Below are 22,166 nucleotides of genomic sequence, written 5' to 3' on the forward strand. Positions count from 1 at the left end.
TTTAAAACATGTTGGAAGACTAAAATACCAGAGGAAATGACTGCACTTACCATAAGTTCTAAATAGTTCATTCGCTCAGCAGGGTTTTTCCTTAAGCTGGAAGAGAAAAATGGGGAAAATGGGCTGTGAGATTATTTCCTTTTTTGTTTTTTAATTTGTTCTTTTGCTATACACCGTCTATCACAAAAGAACTCCCCTTCCTCAACCAACACAATCCCTTTCTCCTGGGCAGCATCCATTCCTCCCCCCGCTTGGCCATCAGCTTTGAACCGCAAGACCTTACAAAACAGCCAGGCAGGTAACTGGAAAAGACCAACCTGCAGTATTTTGCCATGAAGAGCACAAGGCGAGCAGCTTGCTGTCTGCCATTCACTACCTTCTCCTTCCCCCCGGAGCAGCACAAACGGGAAGGAGAAGAGATGGTTTCCCACCGCTTGGGAGGGTGGGCAGACTCTCAGGGCTCTTTTGAGACTCAGCTCGGCAGGTTCACCTCTGCCTAGCGGCTCAAAGCGAGCAGCAGAGCTACACCCCAACGGGAGCAGCTCGCCAGCTACTGCGCACAGTCCCCGCAAGCCACAAATCAGCTTTTACCCAGAGGCACCCAGACACTGCCACGGGTGTGTTCTGGTTTCACTGCCACTTTGCCAGAAACCACCAACATTTCAGCAGCATTAACAACAAAAGGGGAAGAGAAACCTCTTCGCTTTTCAACCAGCTTGAATGAGTCAGGCTGAGAGCAAAACCAGTCTGGGCAGCACTTCCTGCTGTGGCCGAATGTCAGCCTCAGGATGGGGAGAGGGCGAGAAACAGGCTCTGAAATGATGACAAACCCAGTCCTACGCTTTACTCTAACCCCTATGGAGGAGGACTGCTCTCCAGCCAGATTGGGAGAAGCAGCCAGTCCCCGCTGGAGACTCACCACTGTGCCGTGAAGTCCACAAACTCCTTGGAGAAGCGATCAGCAGGCAGCTGGGGTGAAGGCTCCTCCACAACTTGCTTGAGCTGCTGGAAGGGGGTCCCCCAGGACTCGTACGGGAAGCGAAGAATGGCCAGCTCGATCTGAGGAAGAAGACAGGCTGAAGACCAGGCCTCATCCCCACAGCCTGCCCACCTCAGAGTCTAAGGCAAACACGGATTCAAAATGAAAAGCCTCTTTCCTCACAAACAATTTTCGATTTGGGTCAGACCTTTCTTTTTTTAAAAAATAAATAAGAGGACCCAGAGGCTAAAAATACTTCCTCCTGAGGCCTGCTCAGCAAATTAACACACTTACAGAAAGCAGCCACAGATACCGAAAGTGGGGATTATTTAAAAATATAACAATAGCATGCACACACCATTTCTGCACTAGCTTCCAAAATGCTCTGCTCACCATAAACCGGCCTCTGGGCTTCAGACTAGTATTGCATGACCTAGACAAAAAAATCCGCAAACGCAAGAAAAAACAAATACTACAGCAACAATTAGGAAGATCTTTGCCAAGCCACCTCAGCCAAGGCCTTTGTACAGGGCACCTTTGCTCCGTCACCCATCCAGAAAGAGCACAGCCCATTACACGTCTTAGGCAGCCTCCTCACACCAAGGCCCCACTCCTGCCTCAACACAGAGGGCGAGACCTCCAGACCTGCCTAGTAGGGTGGGATGGGACCGAGGAATGAAAAATCTGAAAGGGCACTGTGCAGAGCAGAGGCCCCTGCCTGCATCTGGCTCAGATCTGGGGAACTGCTGGGGAACTTATTCCTGCTGCTGGAAAAGTGAATGAAGCCACCTTCCCAGAAAGGCCTGGATTAGCCCTGCGCTTCTCTGGCCCTAAAAAACAGCCGGTTTGAAATCAGTCAAACCCCTTCAGAAATAAAAAACAGGAAGCCAGCCCAGAAGGAAGACATTAGAAGGAATCACACAGGTCCGGTCTCCATTCAGCTGCAGGCTGGCAGACTTTCAGCAAGGTCCCCTCTCCAACTCAGCTTTGAAAAGTTTCATGGATTTCATCATTCACACAGTCTCCCACCCCACAGCTTCCTGCATCTCAGGAGGAAAGCCCAGAGCCTGATTACATTTCCAGCCTGCTTCACAGCTGGCCAACCAACTTAGCTCTCCTCCGCACTGGCACGTGAACACCAACGGGAAGAGGGGTTTGGCTTTGCCATTGTGGACAAGGTTGGCTGGGGAAAAGGGAGTATTTGCCCAGAGATCTGTGTAGCATACACAAACACAGGGATGCAAAGCCCAAAACTAAGGTCCCTGCTAAGAGTGCACAGGAAAAATTCCTGAAAATAAGCTACCCGCGCAGACAGAGTCTCTTGGAAAGCAAGAGAACCATTCCCAGATGGTATCTCCTTTAAGTCAACAACTAGGATTTCCTTTGTCCTCTGGTGCCAGAAGATTTCAGTCGTTTTCTGTAAGGCCTGTTTCTTGGAGGAGGTAGATGAATTGTCCTGAGCAGCTGTAATTCTGGAACTGAAAGTATTTCCTCTTCCTGTTGCCTGCTGTAATCTACCTCACAGGCAGCACTGCTGCAAACCATGCACACTACCCTTAGCCGAAGCACGGGAGACTAGCTCATCCTCATACTCCTAGGACACTTTGTTAATGTGGGAGGATTGTGCATACAGGAAGGGCTTTGACACAGCCACAGCAAACCCTTCTTCTTGGAACCACCTCCACTGAGTGCCTCTCCAGCCAGCGCCTAAGGAAACTGCAAAGCAAAGTCTTAAAGGAGGTGGTTTTGAAAGCCAGACTCTTGGATGTCCCAGTGGGCCTACTGTCATGCAGGTATTGACCCTTGGGAGGGTGCAGGCCAGGCTACCACGGTTAAGAGCTAACAGGAGGCATCCAGAGCTGCATCCTGCACAGTGCACTCTGGGAAACGCAAGCAGAGGGGTGCATGGGGACCGTGCTGGGGTAACAGGCCTTTAGGTGGGCCTCAGGATCCAGCAGGAACAGACAAGAGGAGAGGAGGAAAGAGAGGAGGTAGGTAGATGGGTTATCTCCAGTCAATCTAACCAGCAAATTCAGCAAGACCCATGGCAGCAGTGGCAACACCTGGCTGTGCATACCAGCTTGCAGCTATCTGTTGGGGGTAAGGTATCCCTGGATGCACAGAGCAGCACCACAGCACTGTGTCTTGTGTAATTTGGCTCATGCCCTAAGTAACAAACTCAGAATTTGGCCCACATGGTGCACAACCACCTGAGGTAAAGCCATCAGATGTCTCTGAGCAGGGCAGGGTTAGAGTCCAGCCAGCAAAGGCCCTGTCCCACCCACAGGAATGCCGAGTGCAGCCCTCCTACATTACCATCGTGATCCCAAGACTCCAGACATCTGACTTCACGTTGTAGCCCTTCTGGTTCAGCTCAGGGTTTATCCTCTCCGGCTGTAACAGCAAAATAAAAGATATTATAGCTCTATCTTGTTTTCTTAGTGCAAACCACACAGAGCAAACCTCTGGTTCCAAAACCCAGTCTGCGTGGATCCTCCTGGCTCACGCTCAGGCACAGACCTCCCTAAGAGGGCAGGGTTGGAGGTTACATCTACAAGCATTGATGAAGGCCATATTTTGCTCCACATAACTCTCATGAATTCTCCTCCAGCTTCCAAGAAAGGCTTGTACAATCCATGTAGCATGATATCCAGGGCTGTAATCTACCCCCAAAGTTGCCATAGATGGCAATGTAAAATTCAAAACACCTTGAGAGGACGAAACAAACTTTAAAATGATCCTGCCAAGGAAAGCCTCAGCATCTTCTGGTCAATTGGGAGCAGCCCTTTCAACCACCCCAGATAACTAGCCAGCCCTTTACCCTTCTGCAAATGGAAGGTGATGAAGGCAAAGTCTGCCATAAGATTAACGCAAACAGTAGGGCTTAGTGGGAGTATAATCCTGTCCTTAGAGAACTCTGCTGAGTCAGGATGCCCAGAGCATGCTGCAGTGGTTTCTATCTCAGGACAGAGGTGAATCAGTACCAATTTCTGAGCAACAGCCTCTTCACGTCAAGGCTGAAGGAAGCTGAAGGATTTACGTTAGATCCCGCAAAAACACACTTACAGCCATGTAAGGTTTGCAGCCAGCATCCATGGTTTTTGCCACGGAGTCCACCAAGTAGCCGCTGATTCCAAAGTCACACATTTTCACATGTCCCTCCTTGTTGATAAGCACATTGGAAGGTTTCACATCTAAGAGAGAGAACATGAGAGAGCAGATGAAGCCTTCTGCTGAGGTACCACAGCACTATTAGAGGAGCAGAGCCTGTGAAAATACTCACTGTTGGCCTGAGAGAGGACTAGGAGGGCCTTAAAACAAGGGAAAAGGGACAAACCCCCACTATTCCTTTGTTTCAATAAAGGCTGCTCACCAGAAAACTAGAACCAGGCCCTCAGGGTAGAAGAGGCCTCCTCTCTAACAAAGCAGGTCAAAAGGCCTTTTAAGTTACTGAAGTAAGATGCTGAGGAGTTAATGCCCACCTCCTTAGGAGAGATTTATATGCCCAACACAGCCTTAAATGCTCAACTCCTATTGAAGTTTTTGGGACAGCTCATGTCTCAGTCATCACCATCTGTCCAGAGGTATACAAGAAACCACACCAGGATGAAGAACTGGACCTGGGCATTAAGATTCCCACTCCTGATTTGCAAGTTCTCTTTCAGACCACACCTTACTAAAACTACCCAGGCAGGAAAGCTAGGGGATTTTGTCCCCCAGAGCCACCGGCAGTTCATCTCTCTACTCAGAGAGAGAAAGAGATGCCAATAGCAATTCAGACAGAGAGGAATTCAGTCATAATGTTCAACCCTTCCCCTGTAAAGGAGGAAAAGAACAGCATTATGCAAGCAGCCACACGTGAAGGGTACATCTCTGGATCAGGCCCTGGGCATTCAGGTCTGTCCACCACAGTCCCAAATTCCATTAGACACCACCGCAGGCATCCCAAAGGCACACACTCCACATATTTCAAGGCTAGAATTCCAGCCACATCATGCTAATCCCATCCAGTACGTACCTCTATGGATCACAGACAGTTTACTATGCAGATGCTCCAGCGCTCGTACAATCTGGTGATAAAAAGAACGAGTCAGTCACACATTGCACCAGCCTTCCACTGCAAACACACCACCCATTTCCAAATGCTGTGTCCTGCAGAAAGACCTCTGAAGGGCTGCAGTCAGAAAACCCCAGTCTGAAAGCAAAATGTAACCTTAGGGCACCAAGTTACACACAAGGTGTGTTATGAATCACCACAACACACAAAACTACATATGAACCTGAGAGGTACTCACAGACACAGCCATTTTCCCCAAGATGTCTTCAGGGATGGTTTTCTTCTTCTCTAGCACCTTCTTGTAGAATTTATCTAGGGAGGTATCCATGAGCTCCATGCAGATCCACACATCGCCCTGCAGATAGAGAAAAGCTGTTGATGGGGGAGAGAGGACTCCCCAGCACCGCAGGAGCTGAAGGGAGCGGAGTGGACAGATGCTGCCCCTTCCACATAGGGCAACCTGAAGTCCTCATTGTGCAGCCGCTACTGGCCTCATGCCAGCACACTGGCACTGCATAGAGATGGACACCGCTGTTTAGGTATCACTGAAACTACTACAGAAGTCAGGAAAGGCCCTCAGTCCCCCAGGTAGCGTGGGAGCTGAACGCTGCCTGAAGTAGGCAAGCTAATGACTTTAAATCATGGTGGCACCTCAAATAGCCCAGTTTGGCTGAAGAAAGCAGAGGCGGTTTGAGATAAATTTGCACCTCCAGTAAAATCACACACACCCAAGCTGCTGCGTAGCCCGCTAGCTCTCACACTATCTCATTACCTCTCGGAAGAGGGCTCCATAGAAGGTGACAGTGTAGAAACAGTCAACTGTCCTCATGGAGATGTCCAAGTCCATCAATAACCTCTTCTGCTCCTGAGTGTTCACAGTCGCTCGAATCCTCTGGGACAAAAAAAAAGAAGGTGGGAAGAGGAAAAAAATATGTTTTTTGACGTAAATGGAATAACACTATAATCTATAGAGGGAGGCTCCCTCACTCTGACTCAAAGGATCTGCAGTTTCGAGTTCAGGGCAAGCATTTTGCACTTATTTTGCAGATAGCAGCACTCCAGGGAGGTACCCAGATCTCCTCTTTCAGACAGCACCCTAGTGAATTACAAAAACTTTGGCAAACTCTGCAGCAGACGTGGGATTAGGCCAGCAGCCTGAATCGGTACTCTGACATCCAAACTCTGCACTGTCTAAGTGGGTGTGGGCACCAGGCCTGGATTTCAGTGCCTGCTTATCGAAAGCAGCAGTGCCCAACCGTATCAGCGCAGAGTCCGCTCACACCCTCGCAGCAGCCAAGCCACACCAGGCTGCGCAGGGACACCAGAGACTGCCAAGACAAGACAGGTCTCCCTTATCTCCATGTCTTTATTTCGCTATGACCGTTCAGCAGAGCCTCTCTGCTTCCTTGGAGCTGCCTGTCACAATTCCCAATCTACTCAGCAACAAGCGGTCCTCACCTTCACAGCCATGATGGTGCCACTCTGAGCATGCCGGACTTTCTCCACCACGCCGTAGGCCCCACGGCCCAGCTCTGAAATAGTCACCAAGTCATCAGCCTCCACCTCGAAGTTCTTTAGGGAGAGAGAGAAAAATCAGACACACACCCGCTCACTGCCAAAGACATCGGCAGAGGTTCAATACTAGCACCTCACCAACACAGAGCACTTACCAATGACAGGACCCCAGAAGCTCTCTTCCCCATGTAGGGGAAGCATCATACTTAGAAGAGAAGATGAATATATTTTTTGCTCTGTATCTGCTGAACCAGAGAACCTCCTGCTCTGCTCACCAGGGCTCATTTAATGACATTTAATTTCCCCTCTGCAGCTGGAGTTGAGGAGTTTTATCCTTTACACCAGGGCACATTGACACTGGAAAGGACACCAAAGGCTGGTGCCTCTTCCCCTGTTTGGGATTACCAACACAAGGGTATTTCTCTGGCTGCTGAAGCAACTTGCAGGATTTTGTCAGCTTCCCTGCCAAGATGGGTGGCAATCGACAGCCTCTACCACTTCCCATCCCAAATCCCCATACCCAGCTGGGGTTCCCCCACCCTCCCCTCACCGGGCCCTGGGTGATCGTTGCTCACAAATAACACCCAGGCATCTAATAACACCTCAGCTTATGCAAAGCCTCTCTTAGATGGGATGGTGCACGCAGCAACACACTGACTCAGTTCCTAATATCAGGGAGCTCAAACAAATTCTTCCTGCTTTTGACACTTTCTCCCACCATCAGAAATCAGCCAACAGGGTAAAACGCGAGCTAGCACTAAGGAAGGAGCTTAGGCAAATGCAATTACATAAGTCTCATTTGAAGCAGAAATAAATTCCCAGTGCTCAGACAACCCAAGCGCCCCATGCAGCAGGGAGTGAGCGAGTTTCTGTGCAACCCAACAACAAGTTTCCCTAAATGCACGTTAGCCTGTAATTGCCTGTTCTGCTGGGCAGGGCACAAACTCTTTGAGTGAGACATGGACTATTTCTGGACTCTGCATTCATTGCTCTTAATAAGTTACAGGCCTTCTTTTAGCCAGGCAGGACTTCATCCAGCCTCCACTTTTCCTCTGGTCTCAGGGAACAAAAATAATATCAGGATGCCAAATTGATCCAGTAGCCACAAAGGCGGCGAGGGTGGGAAAAGCATGTATTGCACAGCGTCGGAAACAACACCTCTAAGTCACACCCAGAGCGGAGCGGAAACAGCGTTTCGTGTGAAGAAGCAAAGCTGGGAGATGTGGCTGCCGGGCTGCTGGCCAGCAAGCCCCCCGCACGCTGGCCGCGGGGACGTGCAACGGCCAGGAGCGACCAGCTCCGCCGGACGTTCCAGCCGGTCCCAGCTCCATTTATTCAAACCAGATGTGTCTGGCTGGCGGCCGAAGCTGGGATCAAGGGAGGTCTGTGCTTGAGCTCAGCAGTAAGATATGCACTGCCTAGCGCAGGGAGGTGCCAGCTCCTTTCCGGGCAGGACGGTGGATCCGGTAAGGAGAGTGGGGCTAAGGGGAATGCACATAACCCCCCAGGTCGCTGCCCTGGGCAGCTGGCAGAGGCACAGCACAGGCTCGCGGCTCCCACGGGGGTCTCTGGGAAGGACCTGCTAGTGCTTTTCAGGACACATGTTCTGCAATTGTTCCAGGTTATTGTGTTTTCTTTTTTCCTGGCATTTACCCTAAGGCTTCCCCAGAAGCTGGCAATTCCCAGCACACTCCAGGAACCCTGCCCAGCAACAGAGGTGATGCACCGACAGGACTGGCACTGTCCCCTCCCTGCATCGCTCACCCCATGGCCTGGGGGGTTGAGCTGATAATGGAGATGGAGGACATTGCCTGCAAGGATTTAAGGGATCCAAGGTCATCATCCACCCCCTGGCCCAAAGCTGGGTTATGCCCAAGCCTTCTTCCTCCATCCCACATTGTGTCGCTTCAAACACCTGGATCAGGCAGCTCCTGTAACCACCAGAGCAGGCAGAGCCCAGCCGGTGTTTATCAGAGAAGAGATGTTCCCAGCCAGCCACTCTCCCTGATACCATCATATCACGACCAAGCAGCAGTAAAGGCTCAGTCGCATCTTGCACCATTAACGGTGGGCAACTCAGAGGAACCACTTGGATAAACGCACCACAGGAAAGGCAGCGAGTACGGAGAGCTTCTCCCAAGCCCCAGCGCTCTCCCTCTGTGCACACCACTGCCCAGGCTGCTGCAGAGCACACCTCTGCTCGAGCTACTAATACACCAGACACACAGGCAGTGGGATCGCTTTCTGGACCCAGCCAAAGCTTCCTCTCTCCTCCCCTCCCTTCCCTCCTGTCTCTCCCCTGACCCTAAAACCTTGCTTTGAGGACTAGGGGCCCAGGTCTCATCAACTGAGCCACCTGCCCAGCCTGGAAAGTAAGCAAGCAGCTACATATAGGGCTGATGCAATGCACAGGATGGTATTTTTAGCTCACTTGCAATCAGCCTCCTGCAGCCCCAGGAGAGCCCATAACAAGAGAATGAAATAAAAGAGAGGCAGTGGCTATTTCTAGCAGTGTTTTTCATCAGGTCAGTAGGGATAGCTTTGGAGAGCCAGAAAGCAGCTTTGTGCCCAGCTTCTCTTTGGACATCGACAGTAAAACAGCCCTGGAGGTCAGCAGGACAAGAAGGACTCTGTTTGCAGCAGCCGGAGAGCACACCGAGGTCACGCTGATTTACTGTGCGTGGCCTGGATCTTTCCATTCAGATCGAAGTCACAGGCAGGGCTGTTCAGGGAGCTTTGTGCTCTCTCACCATAGACAAAATTGCACACTGCTTGCACACTCTCTCCTAAGCCAGACTTCAACACCACCGGCTTGCTGGTCATCACCTGCAGGGACTGTCTCCAGCCACGAGAGACTGGCTAGCGAGTGCACAGTCTCACGGACGAGCCTGACCTGCAGCTGGGGTACTCTGCGGTCACACGTGCCTGTCTGAGCCTCCATCCCAGACACCAAAGCCTGCACCTCACCCACAATCCCGACCGCCAGGAACCACAGCCTAGACAGCGGCAGCTCAGGAGACCCAAGGTCTCCCTGTACAACCTGTGCACCTTAAAGGTACTGATACAAGGAAGCACAGATGAAATACAGCATGCAGTGTGCTCCCAAAGAGCAGCGAGCCGGGTCTAACCACGCGGCCTGGGGTGCTGGGATCCCCCAGCATCATGGCTGAGCCTGCCTGTGCTCTGGCACACCATGGACAAGCTGGGCCTTGGGGCTACCAGCTACTCACATGCAGAATGAGGCTTTGCAAACCTGGCCCCTCTGTCCCTGCCTCCACCACTGCTTCTGTTAACCTCGTCCCTGCTGTGTGGCGGACACTGGGAGCCAAGGATTCCCCTACAGGGAACAGAAGGAACAGGATAATCCCCTGGGCAAAGTTGGTCATAGGGTTTTCCACTTCACCTAAAACTCAGGAATCAATTTACGAATTCCTCCCACTCAGCAAGCTTAGCTCTGCCCTTCAAGATCTGTCCCAGCTAGTCACTTTTCTAAATACTAGCACCGAGGCCCAGTGTTCAACAGGGAAAAGGTCTTACTGAGGGACATCTCATGCTTTCAAAGAACCCTCCTTGAGGTGCACAAGGAGGGCACAGTCCTTCTCATGGGTGTTCAAGCATGCTTTGAAATATCAACATCTGATTTTACAAGTTGACATGACAGTATTATTCATGAAACTTGCCATATGAGGGGCAAGCAAGATTGGAAGCAAGCGAAAAGAAACCACACAGACACGTACTTTATCTCCAATGGTAATGAATGTTCTGGAGTCCAAATTCCTTGGGGGACTGCAAGAGAAGAGAGAGCGAGAGAGAGTCAGCAGAAAGCACAGCTTTGTTAACCTTCTTCTCAGTCAAAACCAGGTTTCACATTCCTTCAAGCGCTTTCAGCCTCTGCTTTCCACAGTGCCTTGTCATTATGGGTTCAAATCAGCCCCCTCCAAACACTCACAAATGCTTTAATTGTGCAGTAATACCTCAGTCCACACCCACAAAGCATTTGCTGAATGTGGCCAGCAAGAACCCAAAAGAGTCAGTTAGATCAGGCATGGATCAAATCAACAGACTAAGAAACCATCTCCGCTCAGGAGGTGAGCCCAGGGAACCGCGACTGATCAGATGAGATGTTCCTGCGGTAGAGCAGCTCAGCTGTCATGTTTTGACAGGCAGGTGTTGTAACAGTACAGCCACATAGCTGGAAACACACGCCCAGAGAACAACAGGTAATTCCTCAAGCGTGAGTCACTTGTGTACACTTGAAGGCCTGTTGTAGTCAGCTTGGCATGCAGAGAAGCCTAGCAATTTAGTGTCACGCTTCGCATGATACCACGCAGGTGAAAGTCTTCCTTTATGGCTTTTTCCTCATTGCTGGCCACTTCCCATTACTTGTAGTATGCTACTTTTAGAGCTGATATTAGCTTTTTGTCTCTTGTGCCTTGCTTCTGTGCTCTCCCCATCTCCCACAACTTTGAAAGAGTGGGAATTGCCCAATTTGTTTGTCCTTCTAATTCCCATCAGAGCAATAAGGCAACCTCCAGCTTTAAGGAAGTACTCAGTCTCACAGTGAAAGCCTTGAACTGTGCAAATATTTGCATTACATCTTGGAAAGTTTAGAAAAAAGGAATTGCGGATACTTGGCATCAGCCTTTTCAGAAGTGCTCTGGGCATGCAAGCACCCTGCAAACTCAGGCGTGACCCTTTCTCCAGGGGAAATTCAAACAGTGATAGGAGCAGAGAGAAATTCAGCCGCAGGGGGAAGGAGGCAGCTGTTGCATGCAGGGCTCTGAGTATGCACACTATACTGGATAGTCCTAATGGGGGAGTGGTCCTCCCCTGGGGGATCTGTCCTATCTGTTTTTTTCAGGTGGTGATAACACCCTTTGGGGATTTCACAGCTCTCCTGGAGCTGAGATGGTTTCTGGAGAGGGTTTGTGGAGCAAACAAGGCTCAGCAATGGGGACACAGCCCGAAGTGTTTTGGTAGATCACATGGAAGAGGAATTTTAGTTGTCTGCTCTTTGTCAAACCAAGTGCTGCTATACTTGATTCTCTCCCACAACACAACAAAGCGTCAGATGCATGAAACAAACAGGGTAGAGAAATTCCAATGCCCTGAGATATAGCCGGGCACTGGCACCTGGTACGAAGTAGTACGGGGCAGGGCCCCACAAGACACACTGTGTCGTCCTTGCACCAAGGCAGGGAGCTGTGACTGATGCACAGGTCATGGGGAGGATGTCATGCCACAAAGGACATCTTGCCAACCCTCTTCCTCCTACACCTGCCTCAGCCCAGCTGCCACCATCTCTTCTCTTCTCCTGCACTAAAAACCTTCACCTCTCCTGTCCCTGAGAAGGATGGCACATTTGCCCTCTTCACCAAGCCGTTGTCCCTTGGCATCAGCAGAACTGTGGAAGGAAGACAGATGAAAGTCTCCTAGCAAAGCCTTTGCCCTTCAGCTACTTTTGAGTCAAAGAGGCACCTCCCAGAGAGCCATACACTGGGTATGTGTGTGCATGCACGTGTGCAAGTGTGTGTAATTCCTTGTCATCAGCTGCAAGCCGTAACTTAAGGAAAAGAGAACACCTAACTATGCTGATTTTGTAAAGTCTACAGGAGCCTTTCTCCTTCTTCCCCATCAGCCAGTTTTGAATCCAGACACTCTGGAGAACCACAGGTTGGTTTCAAGCAGTGGAGATACTTACGTTGTGTTGGCAACAGGCTGCTTGATGGTGAAACATGTTATCCTCAATTCCCGTTTCTTCTTGCTCTTTACTAGAAGAGAAGATACACACACGAGCAACAGACATTTTTACTTATTTCTTCCTTCAAGCATCCTCTCGCCCACAGCTACTAGTTGTCAGGCCCAGCAATGCTGCAGCCCAGCTCCATTCAAACTCAATTGAACTGCTCTTCTGCAAACTCCCTCCTCCCATAGCAATGGCCCCATCCTTCTGCCCCGTCTACAGAGCTGCAGGAACTGAGGCAGTTCCAGAATCCAAATGAGCTTGGATCCAGACTCCTCCTGGCACAGACCTAGCACTGAACTCCAGTTAGGCAATTAGGGCCTGAACCTCTTGCACTGCATAGCTACATCAAGGCTACATGACTAGGCTGCTGTGTTCACACCCATTGGCCAATTTTAGAGGCACCAGTCAGAAGCAAAAGTGCATCTCAACATCCTTGTTGAGTGCTTGCCCTCAGAAATGCCTGGAAGTGCACTGTTAGGGACCATTTTCTGAGTCCCTTAGCCAAGCACTGCCTTGCAATGCACCTCAACCAACCCAGCACCGCTCTTAACCCCCTGTGGCCATTAACAGTAACTCCTATCTTTGATTTTTAATTGCTGGTGTTTAGATGGGTTAAAATCACCATTTTTGCTGGGCACTAACCTGGTTTGTGCGGCTCCAAGGATCCTTTGGAATCTGAAAGAGATGGAAGAGAGACGCTGGGTCAGTTTTCATGCTCCAGACAAGCCAAGTACAAATCAGATCCCTTACAGGCTCACATACAGTCTGAGAAAAACAGTCCTGACTGCATATTCTGCAGGGAGGAAAAGGCAGGACTCCAAAGGAGCGCAGCCCCAGCAGGCTGAGTCCATCCCAGTTTGTCCAACCACAAGAGGTCCCCATGCCACTAGCGATACACAGGGCTCCCAAAAATGCTCCGCTTTTCCTAACTCCTCCTTTCCCCACAAGATCCCAGGCTCCCATCTAGGCCTCCTTGGGAAGAGACAGACATATTTTTCAATGCATTAACAATCCCAAAGCACCCGGCTCCCCAGTGCACGTTCAGGCATCATCAGGGATATACAATCCTGCCACACACGGCCGATCCAATCTGGCACGCAGCACTTCTGTGCAGAGCCCTGGGGCTCTTCGCACCCTCCAAAACATCTCCCTGCAGGCCTGGGGGACTGAGGCATTGCAGCAACGAGGCGAGGGGCTGGCCAGCCTCGGGTCGCAGCGGCCATCTGCATGGATCAGCTCTGCTCCACTCCGGCGGGAGGACAGCTGCTACCAGGCCTCAAGCAAAATCAAGGAGCAACTCGTCATGAGAGACGGCACTCCACACCCGCACCCAGCAAAGGGAAAACAGTATGAAAACAGATGGTTCTACAGGAGCCGAATGTCAGACTCTAGAGAATCAGCTGAAAAAACAGGACTGGTTTGCAAAGGCCCAGACCATCGAGGGGAGGCACGACCACGTCAGGAGAGACTAGCGAGAGGATGCTCTCTTCCCACTCCTCTCCAGGCACCAACTCCAAACACCAGCAAGACATAACATAACCCATTATAGAAGAGGGAGACGCTTGATGACAAAGCTGCAAGGAAAAGAGATAACCAGCGAAGGGATCCAACAGGCAGGAAAGATGCAGATTTGACCTGCACCAGGTCCAGAATCAGTTCCCTGCTGTGCCGCAGCCCTTGGGCTGCCACCCCAAGTGCACGGGGCAAATAAGACTCCCTGCAGATCTCAAGGGACTGGGACTCTGGAGGTCCTGCATCCACAGCAAGGAAGAGGGGAACAAGAGGTGCATGCTAGCAGGTCCTGGTGCACATCTGCACCAGGATCCAAAAAGCTGATCTTTCTCAGGGGAACACAGATAGTACGAGCAACCACGCTCCAGTGGCAGTCCTCAAAGCTTGCTCTGGGACAGCTTCTGAAACCATGACCATACTTCAGCCAAGCTCCTCAAGTTTCTTGTGGGTTGTGTATTTTCTGCTAGGAAGGAATTGGGAGCCATCCAGCTTAACTGTGTGCAATCTTCCCGAACAGGAGGCCTGGATGGAGGCTGAAATGAGATACAGCTGCTGAGACAGCCAAAGCCTTGCTTTGCTACCCCGATCCCTCCCAACAGGGATAAGGCAGCAGTTGCAGTCTGCAGCTAAAGGCACTTCTGGCCACCTTGACTTAGAAGACACTTTATAAAGCAAGAGTTGCAAGGTGTGCTCCATGCGCACGACTGGGAGCTGGGGAGTTCCCGGCTCCATGCAGCTTTGGACAGACTCCCTGTGAATTAGAAACGGCTCCAAACTGCCTGGCTTCTGGGGACACCCATGTGGACAAAGTTCAGCGCTTTGAACACTGCTGGGAAAGGGAGGGAAAGAGGAGGTGCCTGGATTTCAGCATGCAGGACAGGAGATGCAGCACATCAGCTCTGCATGGGCCCAGCAGGAGAAGTCCTGCAGCACCAGCAAGAGTGGCTCAGGCACCCCAGGGCTGGCTCAGGCAGACGATATCCGCACAGCATGTCCCCATCAAAATCAGCTCCTGGGCCTGTCTCCAGCCAGCTCCAGAGGCCTCAGCTAAGAGAGAGGCCTGAAACCCACTTTTCCAGTCCTGTCCTCCCTCAAATGCAAACCTCGCTAGGACTGCGAGGGAAAGCTGATCTGCAAGTTACTGCTGAGCCACTGGAGAGGCCATGCTGGATTCAAACCACTGGCACAGCCATCAGTGAGCTTCAGACCGGCACTGTTATCACCCTATGCTACGAAAAAAAGACTTGCAGCAGGGAAGAAGTTTTGTTCAGGACCCAGAGCCACTGGGTCACGGAGGCTGCACCTTTACTCCTGCGGTGCTCCTGTCTCCTGCTCTGGAAGCCCAACACAGCTCTTCCTCAGCAGAGTTCGAGGTGATCCTTCGAGTTGATGCTCGGCGGAACAACCTCCAAACCTCTGCTCCTGACAGGCCTCCGCTCCAGGGAATGCCCAGCTTTGGCTAGAGAGTCTCCAGTAGTTGCTCCCCGCTTTGGGACACACTGCTGACATTATTAATCCCTGGCCAGAGGCACTGAAGCACAGGACGGTGCTCTCCATCCCATCTCAGACACCATCCTGTTTCAACACAGGTTTGCAGGCGACCTTGGAGAGCTCTGTTTCTTGGCCACACAGCTGGCAGCTCTCACCCACATGGCTCTCCTGCCCCAAGATCCCAACCACAAGACAAGCAGCATTCCTCCCTGCTGACGGAATTAGGATAGATCCATCAGTGTCCCCACATTATCCATCTCCTTTCTGGCATCAGAGCCAGCCTGTATGCTCTGGTACCAGCGCAGTTCCTGCAAGCTACGCGATGAACTTCCATCTCAATGAACACCATAGCTTTGGCCCAGAGCACCCGAACCCCCATCCGGGCGGTGCCTGAGCTCATGGATCAGCTTCAGCAGCTAGTGAGCTGCTCCGCGCCAAACTGCACCAGCTTGGAAGGAAAACATCTCCAGAGACTTGACCATGTCCTGGCAGCCACGGCTTCTAGTTCACGAGCCAGCAATGTTTCCCCTCTCAATCCCTTATCCAAGCAGAGTTAAGAAAAGGGAGCTATAAATAGCCCAATTCACTCACTGATGAGACTTTGCAAAATACCTGGTTGAGCAACTATGGTAGCAAACACAAAACAGAGCCATTCACAGGTTCAGAAATGCTCTTCCCTTCCAGCACCCAGGTACTCTCTCTTTCCTTCCAGCACCCAGGCACTCACTACTGGATGCAGGGGACCTGCCACAGAACGTGGAGACTGGGGCTCCCAAGTCCTAGTGCGCACAGACATGCCAGGGAGCTTGCTCCGAGCACACACATCCCGCGTGATCTAGCGCTCGGATGTACGGGAGCCTTTCCCTGCATGTTCCTCCCCCGTGACCAGCTCCGGGATGCAGCCAGGGCTTTGCACACCCGGCCTCTGGGACAGTGCCCGGCCAAACCGCCCCCAGGCCAAACCCCAGCCTCGGCCACAGCTCAGCCCGGGCGGACACACGGCTGGGCCACGGCGAGAGCCCTCCGCCTCCGTGCGGATGCCGAGCGCAGAGTCCTGTCGGCACCGGGCACGGGCCACGGTCCTGCTCGGATCAGCCGATACCCCTCGTGGCCCGGACAGGATCTGCAAAACGCCTCCGGTCCTCTGCTTGCAGGGGAGTGCGTGCAACCGCTTCCTCCTCACGGTACTCCGGCAAGGTGCCACGGGGCCAAACCAAGCCCGGGACGCTCGTCTGCCCTCATCTTCCGCCTCGGAAGGAGGCTGCTTCTGGACATGTGGCTGCACGCCAGACCTTTACATGAAGCCCCAAAACACCCCCCCACCCCAATTCCTGGCTGGTATTTTGCTTAATCTGTTTGCTCCCCCTCTGCCCCATTACCATAGTAACCCAGAGCGGTGAGCACAATGCTCCCTCTGTGCAGCCGGCTCCTCCGGCAGCTCCGGCGGCGCGCGGCCGGTCGGCGCGCCGTGACTCATGCAGCGGGAGCAGAGTCCGCATACTCTTCGAGCCAGACATCGCGGCGGCGGCGGCGGCAGCCCTTCTTTAGCCCTGGCTGCGAGAGCGAGGGCCGCGGGAGCCGGGCGGCGCGCTGCTCGGCACGGCCCGCGCTCGCCGGCAGCGCTTGCGGGAGTATCCGCGAGCGCGGGTGAGAGGGTCAGCAGGGGATGGGGACATTCCCTGCTGCCTGCCTGTAGCGCACAGACGAGTCACTTCGCTTCTCCGCGCATCAGTGATCCTCCACAAACCAGAGCCACTCCCAAAGCTCGGCCACAGCACACTCACCTACCGCCCCAGCAAGGGCCCTGTGCATCACCGGCCTCCCCGACAGCCCCAAATCACTGCCTACCACTCTCCAAAGTCGTACCGTGCCAGTGGGTTGAGGTCAGCAGCGATCCCCTCCCCTCCCTCCGTCACACCTGGCCCCAAAAAGCTTTTTCTGGCTCCAATCTGAAAAAGCACTGATAAAACCAGAGGTGCTCTGCCCTCCAGCTCCTAGGCTCTGGCTGGACCACCCATGCTGATGGAAAACTCGGCTCAGCCCATGCTTACGGAACAGAAAATCACATGGTTTTCCCCATGAGATGCTGTCCCCATGGAGGTGGCAGCCAAGACAGGAATTTTATTTGCTGGTTACTGCTCTCCCAAAGCTTGCCACGGCCCCAAGCTCCATGAGGTTTCCAGCATCCTGCAGCCTGACCCGAATTTCCTGCCACACTCCCAGTCTCTCAGGAAGCAACTGCAGCAGTTTGCTGCCGTTTGCAGCCAAAGAGGCAGAGGTGGAGCAGGCAGGCGCCTCTTCCTCTTGAACACAACCCGGAAAAAAAGAGACAAGCAGTCCTGCCCTAAAGCTCTGCACACTCCCTGCAGCCCGCTCCAGGCAGGAATATCCATGACACGAGCTCAGGGCACGGCACAGCTTCCCGCTACTGCCCAGCCCAGTTATCGCCCCCTGCAAAGCACCCCGTCACTGCTGGGCTTTATCTTGCAAGCGCAAGAGCTGGCTGCATGGTGCCAGACTTCGTCCCCAGGAGATTAGCGTGTCACTGCCAGCCTCTGCAGCCTCCCAAGGAAAGCCCATGCCCTCTTTCAGGGCAAAGCAAGGTGAAGAAAAGACTTAAAAAGGAGGGGGGAGGGAGGGGGAAAAGGCAGTGGGATAACATGGACAAGACCTTGCAATTCAAGCCCTTCCATCCCGAGCAGGTCCCAGCGCAGCGGTCGTTTCTAGCCCCATAGGTGGCTGCTCTCAGCTCCTTATCACCTGTAAAGCCTCATTATCGTCTCTCCCACACGGCTGGGATCCCCATATGGTGGGGCACGAAGAACTGCTAGAACTAGAAAAAATGGTTTATGTCACCTGAAAAACTTGGAGACTCTCCAGTTTCCCAGGGCACCAGGCTCCTGCAGGAGAGGTGGCAGCTAGCACAGAGCCAGCACTTCCAAACCCGCTGCTTCGCGGCATCCACAGATCACCCTCACGTACAGCAAAAAGTGCTGGAACAAGGTGATTCAGGGACACGTCCCAGTTACCCCCCAGAGCCACAAAAGCGGCTGACAGCTGGGTCTGAAACCCAAACACATGCTCTTCCGTGCGATGGCTCAGCCACGCTGGCTCCTTCTGCCGGCCTTCTGCTGGCCGCAAGGGCAGGCAATGCCACCGTGGGGACAGCGTGCCACCGTGCCGTGCACCAGGGCAGGGAAAAACAAGTTGACTGAAGTTCCTAGTGCGGGTGACTAACCCATGTGATGCTGCAGGCACGTAACTGCATCCTTTATGCTAAGAAAGGAACCATTTCCTCCCAAAGAAAAAATCTTATCAATTTTATTTTTTTTTCATGCTATAATCTTTGCCAGCTAAGAGCAGACACTTGCACTTCCTGGAACTACTTAATTCAGTGTCTAACACGGCTTCTCCACCATGCCCTCACTCAAATCCTATTAGGTTGCACCTCTCCCCGGGAGGTCTATCATTCCCACTCTGCTGGCGTGGGTGGAGAGAAATGAACAGGACAATCTAAAGAACTGTAAATAAAACTATTTGCCTGAGCTGACCTTTGAAATTAAACCTCTCTGCTGCCTCCTCACTGCTTGGTTCCAGCCCCAGGTAAAGTCCTGGTGACTGCCACGATATGAATCTGCTCTAGACAGGAGGCTGCTTGCAGAGCTGTACAGCCTTGTTAATGCTGGGGAAAGAGTTTCAGATGCCTCCCCCTTCTCTTTGACTCAAGGAGCAGAGTCAAATGCCATGGACGGGGCAGAGGATTTAAGGAACACAGTGGATCCCATCTCTGCTGCAAAGGAAGAGCCAAAACAGAAAGGCATACTGGCAAAAAAAAGAAAGGGGGTCCATGCCAAGGTTTGAGGGCTGTAAAACCAAGCCTTGCCTTTTCTGCCAGAGGCAGAGTACAACGAAGCAGAGAGGTGAATTTGGTTGCTTTGGTCATGGGAGTCATCTCCTCACTGACATGCCACACTATTTCCACCGTTCAGAGTGGAAAAAGCTACCCATGCAAGTGGAAAAAAGGCTCTCAACCTGCCGAAAGCCGTCACTCATCAGCCCATTGAGCTGCTCTTGCAGAGAAGGGCTCTTGTGAATAATCATTGCTCCGAGCTTGCAACTTCTGCAAAAAAGCGAGCTCAGAGGAGGAAAAGGCACTTCAGAAAAAGCCCCTTGCAGCCAGTTGCCTGCAGCAGAGCAGCCTGAAAACAACCTGTCAGCCTCTGCTGAATCAGTGCTCCTGACAGCCAACTCCACCGTGGGCACTCACATTTCGAACGCAACAGATTTTTTAGCAGAGAGCAATCACGCAAGAGCTCCTGCAAAACCCTGCAGCTGAGGAATGCAACCAAAAACTGAGCCACAAGCTAACCACACGCAGAATATTTTCCTTTAGCTATGACAGGCTTCTACAATTAAGATGCCTGGGTTTCAACAACATACAAAATATGCAAGTTTCCAGAACTCTCAAAAATAGATGCCCAGTTGCAAACACAGATCCTCCTTCCCAAGTAAGGCTATCAGATAAAAGAAAGAAAACCGCATGCATTGATCCGGCAAAGTTACAGGGTCCCTTTTAGCATCAAAATCAGCCATTCACTCTCCCCCACCACGTGTTTTAGGAATTGCAACATATACCTTGCTTCTTGTCCATGGTTTCCCAGAAATGAAGAAACAGCACGCCTCCTCGAGGAGAGGGATTTAGAGGGGGCAGGAGGAGGGAGGGGAAAAAAAAAATCTGCAGAATCCAGCCACGGAGCTCCTTTCGAATCCCACTGTTTATTTCAGGCGAGGCTGCATGGTCCGAGGCGCTCGCCAGGCTCCCCAGAGCTCTCCTCGCCGCCGCGCCGAGCCCCCGCAGTCAGACCCTCACGGTTTGCAAGCCGGGGCGCGGGGAAGGAAAGCCGGGGGAGCCGCAGAAGGCAGCGCTGCGTTCATCGGCAGCTGCTGAGGTTGGCCGGTCTCAGCTCAGATTACACTTGAAAGCTCAACAGTTGTAAAAACTGCAGCAGTGAAATAGCAGATGACGTAAACAGGAAGCTGGGGGGGAGCCAGCTCTGGGAGCCGTTGAAGCACAGGATTTCTAAAATGCATCCCAGTGGGACGTGTTTTCTTGCGACAAATTAAAATCACACACGCTCAGCCTGCAGCTCGAGGGGTGCAGTCCACTTCTGCGTCCTGCATCGCACCCCAGCATCCCACTCCCTCCTCCCCCCGCGCCCGAAGGGAAAAAATCCTCGCTCCAGGATGATGCTGGAACAACTTGGCCAAAGAGCCGCGTGGACGGGCTCACGGGGCCAGCGCGAGCCGGTCCCACGCGCAGCCACGATGCCGAGAGGCGCCAGCAGCGCGGAGGGACGCAGCGTGCAAGTGCCCCCAGGGAAATCGCCCCCGCACGGCATGCATGGCCTCTCGCCACGGGAAGAGGTCCCGCGGGAGCGCCAGCGGCTGTAGCTAAAGAAGAGCGTGCACCCACGGCAATAACTGCACCGGGGAGGCAGGAGGGCGACGCCGACAGCTCGGCTGCGGTCAGGGCGCGCAGCGCTCGCTGGAGAAAGCCCAGGGAAGATCACGATCGCTGTTTGGTCACCAAGGGAGCGACGGGAAGAAAGAGGTCATATTTCTTTGTGCTGCAGGTGACATGCAAATTGCTTTGCCACTAACAACTATTACCACAACAAATAGTAGAAATATTGTTCCATTACAATACCAGGACAGCGCTTAGCAGCTATTCCAGGGTGACAACCGAGACAGCATCTCAGGTGGCAAAATATAAATTGCTGCACGGATATTGTGGGTAAATAGCAAGAGAAAGAGATGAAGGTGTAGAAAAAACTTTCATCTCTCTGCAAACACACAAGAAAAGTCATGATAAAGCATCTTTGCTCTTCCCCTTTCCCTCACAACCAGCCCAACAGAAGCCAGCGCTGACATCGCTGATCAAAGCCAGGCTCGGTTTTGACAGGCTGCAGTTTTGCTTCCGATGCCCTGTCAGCCTGGAGAGACTGAAGCAGGTTCTTTACCTTAAACTAATAACAGAAGACGCGCTCCCAGTTGGTTCTAGACATAGCCCCTAACTTGCCGGCTGTGCCGGGCCATAGGCATCTGCAGGCAGAAAGGCCAGAGGTCAAGGTAAACGCACATACCAACACAGTGAGCGCCTCTAATTTTAAATAGTGTTTACATAAGCCCCAGAAGAACTGCAGAAGATATTTTCTTGGGAGCATTTCCACTCCCAGGGTATAGTTTCAAGCACAGATCATCAACACATAAAGGATGCTGACGCGGGAGCTGCTAGCACAGACCGCAGCGGGAGCTGCGCGGACCGGCGCCCGGCTCCACGAGAACGGGACCTCAAAAGCACCTCAAAAGCACCTCAAAAAAAAAAAAAAAAAAAAAAAAAGAAACTCTCTTTCAAGGCTCGCCGTTGGCAGCTCTCTCAAGTGCTTGCCAGCTCGGCAGAAATTGCCAGGCCTTGAAAGACGCACACGATCTGACATTAATCACCCAGCCCTCCGCACACTACGGTTAAGTGCCGCAGGGACCAAAGGCATTAGGTGTTTCACCGGCGTTCATTAAGCCTCAGCCCGGGACATCACCCATCCGCAGGCAAAGGAAGCAGGGGCAGCAAATCCGGCAGCAGGGAGAAAGTGAGGAACTTGCTTCGGCTCTGGGGAAGCTCGTGCAGGGACAGCGGCAGGACGGAGCGGTGCTGGCGGCAGGGCCGGGCCCCCGAGCTCCCGTCGCTTCCAGGCTCCCGCAATCTCCTGCCCATCGGCAGCCTTCAATAAGCGGAAGAGCACACGGTTCAAAACAGCACCGAGCTAAAGCAGTTCCCTGCCCAAAGCCGAGGGGACCGGGGAGAGCCC

General features: G+C 52.5%; 1 protein-coding gene across 2 annotated transcripts in view; it reads right to left on the bottom strand.

Annotated features, from left to right (window-relative positions):
• MAP2K3 (mitogen-activated protein kinase kinase 3) overlaps window positions 1-22,166 on the bottom strand; it is a 40,831-nt gene that overhangs the window by 3,308 nt on the left and 15,357 nt on the right. The window contains exons 1-12 of one of the 2 annotated variants that reach the window (XM_062588434.1): window positions 19,936-20,240; window positions 12,940-12,972; window positions 12,253-12,322; window positions 10,289-10,337; window positions 6,495-6,608; window positions 5,809-5,928; window positions 5,275-5,391; window positions 4,998-5,049; window positions 4,046-4,173; window positions 3,296-3,373; window positions 920-1,059; window positions 51-96 (exon numbers count right to left, since the gene is read on the bottom strand). In XM_062588434.1, the coding sequence (XP_062444418.1) occupies window positions 51-96; window positions 920-1,059; window positions 3,296-3,373; window positions 4,046-4,173; window positions 4,998-5,049; window positions 5,275-5,391; window positions 5,809-5,928; window positions 6,495-6,608; window positions 10,289-10,337; window positions 12,253-12,322; window positions 12,940-12,972; window positions 19,936-19,951 (963 nt within the window). In that variant the 5' untranslated portion in view covers window positions 19,952-20,240. Of the gene's footprint in view, window positions 1-50; window positions 97-919; window positions 1,060-3,295; window positions 3,374-4,045; window positions 4,174-4,997; window positions 5,050-5,274; window positions 5,392-5,808; window positions 5,929-6,494; window positions 6,609-10,288; window positions 10,338-12,252; window positions 12,323-12,939; window positions 12,973-19,935; window positions 20,241-22,166 lie in introns of those variants that run through there. The other variant, XM_062588435.1, reaches the window with a different exon arrangement.

This window comes from Rhea pennata, chromosome 15 (genome assembly GCF_028389875.1).
Source record: "Rhea pennata isolate bPtePen1 chromosome 15, bPtePen1.pri, whole genome shotgun sequence".
Taxonomy (NCBI): domain Eukaryota; kingdom Metazoa; phylum Chordata; class Aves; order Rheiformes; family Rheidae; genus Rhea; species Rhea pennata.